This window comes from Hydra vulgaris, chromosome 12 (assembly GCF_038396675.1).
Source record: "Hydra vulgaris chromosome 12, alternate assembly HydraT2T_AEP".
In the NCBI taxonomy this organism is placed as follows: Eukaryota; Metazoa; Cnidaria; class Hydrozoa; order Anthoathecata; family Hydridae; genus Hydra; species Hydra vulgaris.
Window position 1 is genome coordinate 43,331,496 of NC_088931.1, and position 12,890 is coordinate 43,344,385.

At 29.0% G+C, this 12,890-nt stretch overlaps 1 protein-coding gene across 17 annotated transcripts in view; it reads left to right on the forward strand.

The window, feature by feature from the left end:
- The window catches only part of LOC100208093 (prestalk protein), a 109,716-nt gene that overhangs the window by 91,144 nt on the left and 5,682 nt on the right, over positions 1 to 12,890 (forward strand). For 16 of the 17 annotated variants that reach the window (XM_065813352.1, XM_065813354.1, XM_065813355.1 and 13 more), the window contains 4 exons: positions 3,553 to 3,594; positions 4,668 to 4,724; positions 4,857 to 4,964; positions 7,266 to 7,295. In XM_065813352.1, coding sequence (XP_065669424.1) covers positions 3,553 to 3,594; positions 4,668 to 4,724; positions 4,857 to 4,964; positions 7,266 to 7,295 — 237 coding nt within the window. The remainder of the gene's footprint in view (positions 1 to 3,552; positions 3,595 to 4,667; positions 4,725 to 4,856; positions 4,965 to 7,265; positions 7,296 to 12,890) is intronic. The other variant, XM_065813363.1, reaches the window with a different exon arrangement.

Genomic DNA, 12,890 nt, shown 5'->3' on the forward strand with positions numbered 1-12,890 from the left:
ATATATCAATATATCATAAAAATTTTAAAGTTCCATTAATGCAAGCTCTCACCTATAATAATGTTTCTAAAATATTGTATGCTATGTTTGCAAGAAAATTTTGAATGAATCATCCGTTAAGATAAACAAAGTTTATTAAATAAAAAAAGAGAATTAACTAAATGCAGGCATAAAAAAAGTACCTTTTAAAAAATTATTAAAACAAATGACCAAACTAAAACTATCCATTTTTTATAACAAAATTTTCACACTTAATTTTTATAAAAATACTGTAATTAATTTAACTACAGTATTGTAAAAATTAATTTCCTGTTTACAGAGAAATACAGATTTGAAAATAAGAAAAATTAACTGTATCAATTTAAGTTTATAACTTCCTGTAAACATTTTGGTCTATAAATTGAATTTTTTGAAATTTAGACTTTCTTACTGAAGACCCTGCTAAATGAGAAAGTGACAGTAGAATCTTGAGTTTGTAGTTTTTTGAGTGTTTTTTTACTAATTAACTACTGCTTTGTTTTTTAAGAACATTGAGCACTCTTTTTATAAAAGAGACTAACATATTTGACATATTCGAGGTAAAAAACTAGTCAAATAATAGTTTTTTGAGTATGAAGGATAATTCTTATTGAGTTATGGTAAAAGTCTTTACTAAATGACAAGTCATGAGATTGAATTTTGGTTGAATGAATGAGTGATAATAGCTCATTAGAGCATGTCTAGGACGGTTTGAGTACTATAAATTATAACTCTAGAGAGTGTAACAATGTTATTATTTGTAGAAAAAAGAAAAAGTGCAATCTTACCACGATTTGATAGAGATTGCAAAGTTTTGTCTCAATTGTGTTTTTTTTTAAACTTTCAAATATGCAACTTGAAAGTTTAAAAAAAAACAAGTGTAAACTGAAGCGTAATGAAATGTAAAAAAAGTTTATATTTGTGTGTCATATCTAGATTTTGTTATGTTACATTACACTTTATTTGATCATAGATTAATAATAGATTAGATATACTTATAATTAGATTCGATTACTTGTGGGTTTGTTTTAAAAAAGAAACCTTTTTTTTTTACAAAATTACAAAATCTTCCAAACGACCTTTATGGTGAACATATTCGTTGCGTAATTCATAAATGGCATTTCTTGCTGATAGCTGTTGTTACACATAACTCTAGAGTAGAGAGAATTTATAGTACTCAAATCGGCCTAGACATCAAAAAAATGGTAAAGTATATGTTCAGGCTTTATGACTAAATAAAATCATATCTAATGGAGAAAATCTAATTGTAGAGCTGAAAAATCTGGCTAGAACCTTAATTGTTAAGGGATATCTTTTAGCTAAAATAAATCACCAATTTAATTGCCTTATATGACTGGGCAGGGTCGGTGTGGGCAGTGAGGGGACTGGTCTGTGATGGCGCTATCGATTGATAACCAAGCATTCAAAATGCGCTGCAGTCAAGGCAGAAGCCAGACCTATGCATACCTAATCAGGCATCAAAGACAGGTAGTGTACTTGCATCTGAACCTATTGACAATGATTATTCTGACAATTGTTGAGTTTTGATGATATTTGCAAAAATTTCTCTACCAAAGATTAAAGATAAGATTAAGTAATTAGATAAAAAATGTACACAGATTATATTATTACTGTTATTTATTTTCTCTGTTATAATGAATTTTATTTAAAAAAATATTTATTTAAACATTAGAACAATCTGACAAAAAAGTTAAATATTTATATATATATGCAGTAGTGGTGTTGTGGTAGAGCGCTCGCTTTATAAGCAAAAGGTTCCAAGTTCGATCCCCACCATGTCCCTGGAAGTACCGCACTCAACTTGTTTCTTTGCACAGCGGTCTTGTTTGTCAAGGTTCGTGTTTCGGAGTTATAGAGTTGAGAGAGGGTTATAACCACACGTAGCCTTCTCGTCTGTAGTGGCCTTATTGGCCTTGGGGAGGTGAATTAACAAAATATATATTAATAGGTATTAATGTCAATATTAATGTTAATAATAATATTCTAATTACAAAACATTATAACATGTGGTATCTTTAAAATTCATTAAATTTTTTTTTTAAATCAAGGTATTACTTCACGAATTTTTATAAACCCACAAGCAAAAATGTTAGTAAAATGTCAAATATTATTTTGTTCTCATACTTATTTATCAAATACATTAACTAGCTATAGCTATGTAATTGTGTTTATTAACTTGGTTATTAACAAGAATTTTATTTTATTGTGTCTAGTGTTACTGTTTTACTTTAGTTATGCTTTTATTTCTTGTTTATATGTTAGACTTTTTTTCCCCTTATGTTTGAACAAAGTATAGCATCACAAGAGTGTGAATTTCATCAAAATACTTTGTACTTATTTGCAGATCCATGTGTAAAATCAGAAGCAGCTGTAAAAAATAAAAATCTTTTACAGGAAGTGCCCCATTTTTATTCTTAAACATCAGACAGGTCACTAATAAAACAGAAAAAAAATTTCTTCAAAAGTATGTCATGTTTGGTCTCAAAAGAAGCAAAATTTTAAAAAAAATGTTGAAAAATAGTTAATTTGTATTAAGATTATCAGTTTACATTTAACTGCATAAAATCTGTTGATTTTTAACTTTAATAAAAAAAAATTTACTTTTTTATGGTTTTATTTCAATTTAATTGTTAATTTTTTAGAGATGTTTTTATAAAACATATTATAATTATTATTTTTGAAATTTTTATAAAAATTCGCTTCGTTTGAGACCCAACATGACATACTTTTAAAGAAATTTTTTTCTATAGTATTACAGATCTACCTAATGTTTTAGGGTAAAAATGTGGTGGTTCCCCATGTCTAATATTTATATTTTTATTATTTTTTATTCATTTACAGATATACACAACATACTATTCAGTATGAGACTAAACTTTTATTTTCACCCCAGTTTAAAAAACTTAGTGCTTAATAGAACCCTCACCCTGTTTATTTATTTTGAAATAAGTGGCAGTGGTGTAGTGGTAGAGCGCTTGCTTCATAAGGGAGAGGTTCCGAATTGGATCCCCACCATGTTCTTGGTAGTACTGCACTTAACTTGTTTCTCCGTGCAGCGGCCTTGTTTGTCAAGGTTCGTATTTCAGAGTTATAGAGTTGAGAGAGGGTTATAACCACAACTAAGTAGCCTCCTCGTCTATAGAGGTCTTCTCGGCCTTGTGGAGGTGAATTTAAAAAAAAAATAATATAAACAAGGTGATATTTTTTATATATTTACATTATATTATTTATATACTACATTATTTACATATATATATTTTGAATATATTTTTTTTTTTTTTTTTTTTTGCATAAAGATTGGTAGAAACATTTTTTTAAGTAGCATGGTCCTCATTAAGGTCCTAAAACTATTTTCCACAAAGATAGCTAATGATGGGAACCCTAAGGTTGTGCTTGGATGCGATCAGTTTATTTCATATAATGTATTGATTATAAATTAATTTTTTTAGTTTGTCATGCAGTTTTTGTTATTAATAGTTTTTATTCTTTATTTTTATTTATTTTTTTGACCAGGTGGAATTAATGAACGGGTTATACCACCTTCAATAACATGTGGTGAGTTTTTTTTATCTTTTATTGGTCAATGATGTGATCCATAAATTATGTTGTTGTTTTTTTTTAATTGTTTTTATTAATTTTTTTTTTTTTTTTGAGGATGAGCTACTACTGAATCTCTAAAAAAAAAAATTATTCAATTACAAATAGTAGACACTTGCTAAATTAAAATAATTTAAAAAATTTTTTCTAATATTTTGATGAATATTTGTCACAGGTATAATACTTAAAAAGCCCATGGCCGCCAGACCAATGTTATTTTATAAAAGCTAAAAATTTCTAAACACATGCTTCCAACACTATAAATGATGGTCAACTATATACTTCAGGTTATGATGGTTTTAGCAGGTAACAGATACCAAAGGTGTTTAAAATACTAAAATTTATCAAATTTAGTGCAATTTTTTATAATTTTCTTTAAAATAGTATTATAAATCACTTCATCCATTGTCAGACAGACACTTTCTATAGTTCTAGTTCCAGACTTCTATGGTTCTGATCCCAGACAAACATGAAGTATTGTTAGTTATAAGTGCAAAAGCAAAATTTTTAGTTATGCAACTTAACTGAAAATTGTTTTTTGATTGCACAAAAAAGTACTGGTTTCTATTAGCATTCAACAAATGTTAGATGAAAATTGTAATAAATGTGAATTTAAAAGGGGTTTTTAATAGATACAATACTTTTGATGTGGTTTCTAATATTATTTTTTTGTACTTGATGACACCATTGGTATCTGTTACCTGCCAAAGCCACCATGACCTGAAGTACATAGTTGACCATCGTTTGTACTTGTGTTGGAAGCATGGGCTGAGAAATTTCAACCTTTTATAAATTAATGTGGTCTGGTAGCCATAGACTTTTAGGTTATGATATTTTACTTAGCAATTACATTGTATTAATGACAAAAAATCAGACAAAAAAATATATTTAAAAAGTTTATATAAAGTCTATTAATATGGTACAGTTTGTTAAATTTTGTATACTGTTTTTCTAGTTTTGTAAAGTTTTGTGCATTTTTATGCATTGACAATTGTACACCAAAAAATACTGATAACTTGTTATTAATTTAGATTGTGATATTGGTTATTTACGCAATTCTACAACACAACTTTGTCAACGTAATTCAAGTAAAAGTTTTTTTTTTATTTATCAAACTTTAATTTATCAAAGCTTTAAAGTACTAAACACTGAAATGATTGTAAAGTTAATTATTGAAAAAACTTTCTTAAATATTGTTTATTTTTTATTCACCATTTTAGATTGGAGAGAAATAAGTGACTGCTATCCATTATGCAATGGAAATCAAACATTTGTGTATAATGATGTTCCATTCACAGAAGTTGTTGAACCCTGTAATCTTTGTATAGGTATATTTAATACTGAAATTCTCTTATGTAATATATTAAACAACTATAAAATAAAATTAATAGAAAGTTTCAAAAAGTAGTAAGATGTAATGGGTGAATGTGAGAAGAATGAGAAGGTAAAGGTTTTATTGAGTTCACAGTGTGATGTAAGCAATGTTTTATTGAGTTCACAGTGTGATGTAAGCAATGTTTTATTGAGTTCACAGTGTGATGTAAGCAATCTAAAAGAACAAGAAAAAAATGAGTAAGAGCAAAAGTCAAAAAATAAGATATAAATAAACATTAATAAACAACAAGATATAAAAATAAGACATTTCAAGGAGTGAAAGTAAATATTGCTATTGTCTAGAAAAACGAGTCACAAACTATCGGAGTATGATTGAGAGTGATATAATAAAATTGAGAAAAACATTTATTTTGAGTATTAGAAACAGCAAGGTTAGTTATTCTGAAACCAAGTTATTCAGTGTGATGAGCAATAAAGTTACCAATAAAAAGAATATTAACTGAAAGATAATGAGAAAGAATTTGATCAAGTTGATCTGAAACAACATTTGCAGTCTTAAAAAGAATGAAAAAGATTGCAGACTTGGGTTAAAGAAGAATAGTAAAGAACAAAAAAAGTTGAGTTGATTGAAGGGGAGCAAATTTACATAAAAGAATGTTTAGAGGATTCAAACCTCATTTTCCTGGCAAATAGGTGACAATTAGAGTCTTTGCAAACCATAGGGTAATAGCCATCAACTCTATGAACTAATGATGAAACTGCCAAATGTAAGTTTGCAAAAAATGACACTCTAATCATAATGACACTCTTCATAAATAGTACATGGCACTCTAATCATAATGACACTCTTCATAAATAGTACATGGCAACAATCAAAGCTTGTATGCTAGTGTTGCCTCATGTCCTCCTAATGTCATGTCCTCCTAATGTCATGTCCTCCTAATGTCATGTCCTCCTAATGTCCTGCTAATCTTTCTTCTCCAACGAAACATTTTACTAAATTATTTAAATTTGTTGACTCCAGGATAGTTGTTGTTGGAAAGTTCAGCTTTTGCAATTGGCAAGGATTTATTATAGCACCTTTACATTAACTTATATATTTATTGCCTGTAAATTGTTTACTTTTAATATAATATAGTTTATATTTGTATGCATATTATTCAATTATGAAATTGTTATAATTTTACTCTGTAAGTAATTATGTAAGAAATTGTTATAATTTTACTCTGTAAGTAATTATGTAAGAAATTGTTATAATTTTGCTTCATTATTGAAAATACAATGATTATTGTTCACATATCTTTTAAAAAAATTTTTATAATTTATTGTACTTATGTAAATGGATGTATTCATAATTTTACTCTGTAAGTAATTATATTACATTCATTTTGTATTAATTTAGTTTTTAGACCTCCTTAAATATTCTTATGCTTTTCAGAGTAGTTTTGGAGTTAGTCTCTGGTCTATAATTTAAGATTTGCTAAGTTGTTCTTCATTTTTTTTTTATGAAATTGGTTTTTTTATTTGATTAAAAAATTGTCCCCAATGGCTAAATACATGTTCTAAAGACTTTAAGTTGTTCTTTATTTAAATTAGAAACAGGTTTATGCATTTTTAAATATTTTAGCACAACTTGTCTTGGGGATTTATTATTTAACTTGGGGATTTATTATTTTTGAGTATTTTGATTTTTAGAGCTGTCATGTTTATGTATGAAATTTAGTTAAAATAGGAATACAATTATGCCCTTGGTTATTATTACTTTTACATAAAATTTGGTTATTATTACTTTTACATAAAACTCTTTTAATAAGTTGTTTTTTCCTTAATTTTTTTTTTCTATTTTTTTTTTTCATTTATTGATTAAATTTTTTCATTAGTTCATGTCTAAATCATAGCAAAATAATTGAGTTATTTGTAATATTTACATAATGATTGTTTACAAAACCTTTACAGAAATTTGTAAACTTTTAAATTTTTACAACTTTTTGCATAATTGTTTCTAATGTTTTTTCATTAAAGTATTACTATACTTTTATATTTAACGGGTTTCAAGAAATTTGGTATGATGTTGTGAACACATTTTTTTGTCTAACATGTTTTTTGTGTCAAGCATATCTTTTGGTGTGATGACATATTTTTGAAGAAATATCCATTAATTTTTTGATTTAGCAATTTTTTGCTTGCGTTTTTTATTGATGTTGTGATGTAAACCAATACCGTAATTAACAATAATTTGATTTTTAAAATTTTTATATATTTATTTTTATATTTTATTAAACATTTAATTTTAGGTACTTGTGATACCAATGGAGTGTGCACTTGTATGTTTAATTATTTTTAATTTTTTTTTCATTTCATATATTGAGTTATCTTAATTACTAATATAGTATTATTAATTAAATTAGTTAATTATATATCATACTAATGTAAGTTTTTAATGAAAATGCTTAAAAATTAAAATAACTTTTAATTAGGCTTGAATGAGTTAGGCTTTATAAAAATAAGTATTTTCTGCAATTTTATATGTTGTTTTTTGTGTGCGTGTGTACACACACACACACACATACACACACACACACATTTAACCGGGGACAGGGTCAGGGTTATGGCTGATGCTGCTTAAATCTTGACAAACCCTATAAAAGAAAAAAATATTTAAAAAGTTATAGAAATATTTAATTGATATATATATATATATATATATATATATATATATATATATATATATATATATATATATATATATATATATATATATATACATACAGTCAAACTAAAGCTTTAGAAGGAAACTCTGCTCCTAGGCTGCATTTACAAACCATCATCTTCCAGTATCGAAGCCGATACTGGAAGTACTTGAAACCTATTCTCATATGTTTCAAGTACTATTTTCTATAGCAAAACATCAGTATCAAACAAAAAATGCAATTGTATCATCTTGCCGGTGATTTCAATTTTCAAGAGATTACTTGGACTTCCAATTCAGTCTTCTTCTTTAGTGAAATTGGTCTCTTGGTTCTTTAGTTTCACTTTTTCAAGATTGTAATCTTCACTAAGATTCATCCCAACTTTCAAACCTACTAATTGCCCTAAGACAAACACTCTTGATCTCATCATATGTGACTCTCCATATTGTGCTAACAAACAGTTAACACTCTTTAGCAAATCAAATGGCCAGCTCCAGTAAGATCATTAGCTCCAACAAAATTACAATAACCAACTCACTTAATAATCAATTTAAAATAGTTTTCAGCAAAGAGCCATCCAATGATAATCTTCCCCACTTTGATTGTAGAACTAACAAAATCCTCAACAGCATAGCATTCGACATTCAGGCTACTCTAATGGAGCTCTCATCACTTAATATATCCAAATCTCTTGGTGTAGACAATGTCAGTCCTTGCGTTGCGTATGTGCTTGTTCTACTTAAATGTCTACTCCAATTACTCTCATCTTTCAAAAGTCATTTGACAATAGTGAAGTTCCAAGTTCATATTCCAAAGCAAATGTAACGCCTTTATTTAAGAAGGGCTCCAGAATCAACCCATCAAACTACAGACCAATACTCCTCACCTCGATTCCGTGTAAATAATGGAGGAACTAGTTTAGAAAGAAATCATGCAGCATCGAAAATTAAACAATCATCTATTAAATAGTCAACATGGCTTCTTAGAGAAAAAAGCATGCATTACAAATCTCCTTAAAACAACGGACTTCTTGACTGGAAGTATGGCCAGAAAATTACCAGTTGACGTCATATTCCTGGATTTTACTATAGCATTTGACAAAGTGCTACATCAGCAAATGCTTTACAAACTAAAAGTGTATGGAATTGACGGGAATCTTCTTAATTGGATAAAAACTTTTTTACTCAACAGGTCACAACAAGTTATCCTTAGTAGCACCCAATGAAATTGGTTACCTATGACAAGTGAGGTTCTGCAAGGATCAATCTTGGGACCATTTTTGTTTATATATGTAATAAGCAAAGAAATCAGTTGTAAGATCTACGCTGATGAAACTAAAATTCTGAGAATTGTCAACTCTCTTGCTGCCCAACTCCAACTCAAATCAGATTTTGACCAAATTTGTTGTTGGACCAAGTCTTGGCTCATGGAGTTAAATGCAAAGAAATGTAAGGTCATACACTTTGACCAAAAAACTTTAACTTGCTTTAAGTACTCAATAGAGGAATCAGGCCCTTCTTCAACGGCTCGAACTACATTAAAAACAACCATCTCTGAATATGAGATGAAACCCAATCCATCACTACCTCATGTAAAGCAAATTAATACTAGGATTGGTTTAAATTTTTACATTCATATATGGTAATTATTGCAGATGATCATTTTTTTCCATATAAGAAATAACTGATTTTTATTAAAAGATAAATACTTTATTTAAAAATGTATATAATAATAATTTTTTTTATAAGTAAGATATTGATATTTTGATTTTGTTTGATAACTTATGCATCACCCGTTACATATATATATATATATATATATATATATATATATATATATATATATACATATATATATATATATATATATATATATATATATATATATATATATATATATATATATATATATATGTATATGTATATATGTATATGTATATATATATATGTATATATGTATATATATATGTATATATGTATATATATATGTATATATGTATATATATATATGTATATATGTATATAAATAAAGTATTGGACAAAACATTTGCAACCAACATCGAACAATGCTAAAAAGTGTTCCTAATTTTACATGTCTTAAAAACAAAACGAACTATACTACCACAGCAAACAGTTCAGGAGTCTGGAGTCATAGCATGCCATGACATAAGCAATCAGCTGACAGGTGACAGCACACAGGCAGAATTTCGTTGACAAGTGCCATTTTGCAGCAGACAAAACAAGTACAACTTTTTTGGTTTGTTTCATTTTCTTAAGTCTGGTCCGTGTCAACGTCACGGAAGTTTTTTAATAATTAAAGGAAGTATTCAGAAGTTTCCAGAAGCATACAGAAGCTTCCAGAAGTTTCCAGAAGAAGCATCCAGTAGCATCCAGAAATATCCAGAAACATTTAGAAGCATCCAGACGCATCCAGAAGCTTCCAGAAGCATCGAAAAGAAGCATCTAGAATCTTCCAGAACAGGTTCACACAGGTTCATTTTACTATATAAGAGACATGTAAATCGACATGTAATTCAGTAAGTATGTGGAAGTCAATCAGTCAGTATTATCAAGATTGGAACTAAGAAAGAAAATTATTGGCGATTACGTAAGTGGAATGCCACAAAAAAGTATTTGTGATAAATATCGTGTGAAAAAATGGACCGTATCTATGTTCCAAATATCGTTCTACAGGGAAGTTGGCAGCAAATAACAGGTGGAAGACCGCGTTCCACCACTTCTAGAGAGGATTCTATGATTGTCAGATCCATCAAGAAGGATCCCTGGATATCATCAGTCGAGATACAAAAGCAATTAGACCTGCCTGTATCGGACCAAACAATCAGACGACGTGCTGTTGAAGCCGGATTGTTTTCTCGACGCCCTGCAAAGAAACCGCTGATTTCACTAAAAAACCAGAAGAAAAGACTCCTGTTTGCTACATCTCATATTGACTGGAATGTGTAGAAATGGCGAACTGCCCTGTTCAGTAATGAATCGAAGTTCAACATCATTGGGAGCGATGGCATTTCCGTGTACGTTGACAGGCCGGAAAACGCCTCGATTTTTGTTACTGCCATAAGACCGTGAAGCATGGTGGAGGCAATGTAATGATCTGGGGGTGTTTTTCTGCTAACGGTCTAGGTAGTGGTGTAGTGGTAGAGCGCTCGCTTCATAAGCGAGAGACTCCGAGTTCGATCCCCACCATGTCCCTGGTAGTACCGCGCTTAACTTGTTTCTCCGCGCAGCAGCCTTGTTCGTCAAGTTTCGTGTTTCGGAGTTATAGAGTTGAGAGAGGGTTGTAACCACAATTAAGTAGCCTCCTCGTTTGTAGTGGCCTTCTGGGCCTTGGAGAGGTGAATTAACACAAAAAAAAAAAAAAAAAGGTCCAATACATCAAAACAATGGAATAATGAACCGTTAAAAATATCCTGAAAGATGTTATGTTACCTCATGCTGAATGGAATATGCCAATAAATGGGGTTTTTAGCAAGACAACGATCCGTAACACACTGCAAAAGTAGTCAAGCAGTGGTTTTAAGACAACCACCTATCGGTGATGGATTGGCGGCCTCAATCTCCGGATCTCAACCCTATCAAGAACCTGTGGGAGATCGTCAACCGCAGAATTAATCATGAACCTTGACGGACAAGGCCGCTGCCTGGAGAAACAAGTTGAGCGCGTTACTACCAGGGACGTGGTGGGGGATCGAACTCGGAATTTCTTGCATATGAGGCAAGCGCTCTATATATATATACACTTACTGAATCAGATTTTATATTAATATAAACTCCATATTTATATGAAGTCAATTCACATATATCATAAGTAATTGTAACGTTTTTTGGACACTTTGGTTGTTTTTTTTTTACAGCACTTCACTTTATTGGCCCTAACTGAATGTTTTCTTTTGTACCAACTCTTGACCTTTGGTTTATTTTTTTTTTTATGCAAGTGGATTCTAAATAAATTAAAAGAAAACATATTCTAAATTTTTTTAATGCAGATTAGATATTTGCATTTTTTGCAACAATTGCAACAGATGAATATTCCAACTAATTCACAAACTTCTGCGCTATCAAATGCTTCCTTGGTGACATCTAATAAACCTTTTTTAAATTATTAGTTAAATAGTAACAATAAATATCATTATTATTTAACAATAGTTAAATTATTATTTAATAATTTAAAAGTTTGGATTAAGAATAATGAAGGTTTTTATGATGTCAATATGGGAGCTTTTGAAGGTGCAGAATGTTGTGAATTAGAGGCCATCCATAAATTAGACACTATCATAGGGGGAGGTAGGGATCTTCAATTAGCATATGAAAGTGTATTGGGGGGTGGAGTGAGGCTTTAATATCAAACTGCGTACGCACTAATTAAAACAAAACCTTGGTAATGTTTGTTTTTCTTATTTATCATAATTAACAAGTATTTGTCAATAACTAAATGTTTTTAAATAAATATAAACTTTTAAAAAAATACTAAAACCATACCTTCTCATTGTTCCTAGTTTGCCAACATAAAAGTATGTATGGTATAGGGGAGGAGGTTATAGTTTCCCATTATGCACACACATGCCACCCTTTATGCAATGGCCCTGAGTAAGGTGGATGTGTATTTTTTATTTTTATTTATTTTTTTAACCGTAATATTGAAAAAATTTTAAATTTATTTATGATTTTACAAAATAAGATTCGGTGTCACTAATATAATAAAAAACTAGTCATTGGGGTAGCACCTTAAAAAAATAAACAAATTAACTAAAAGACAAACAACAAAAATCAATAAAAAGAAGAACAATAATCTTTATAAAACCAAGACTAAATACAAAAAAGAGAAAAAGTGAATGAGCTGATATGAGAGATAATGAATGAATTAGATAACACAACGTTTAACAATCAGAAGGATTAAATGGAAACAAAAAGATATATTTAAATATTATGATGAGACAAAAAATATGAAATCGCAATAACAAATATATAAAGCAATAATAATAATAATAGTTATCGCCACACACAAAAAATACAAACAATACACAAATGCATCAATATAAACGATGCACAAAATTACTCAACAGTATAAACAAAACATAGAAATGCACGACGGTATAAAAAATACACAAAAATACACAACAAGAACGCTAACAACATAAATTATTAAAACATAAAATTTGTTCTTTTTATCTTTTTTTAATAACTTATTAAGATTTTTATTTTCGAACAT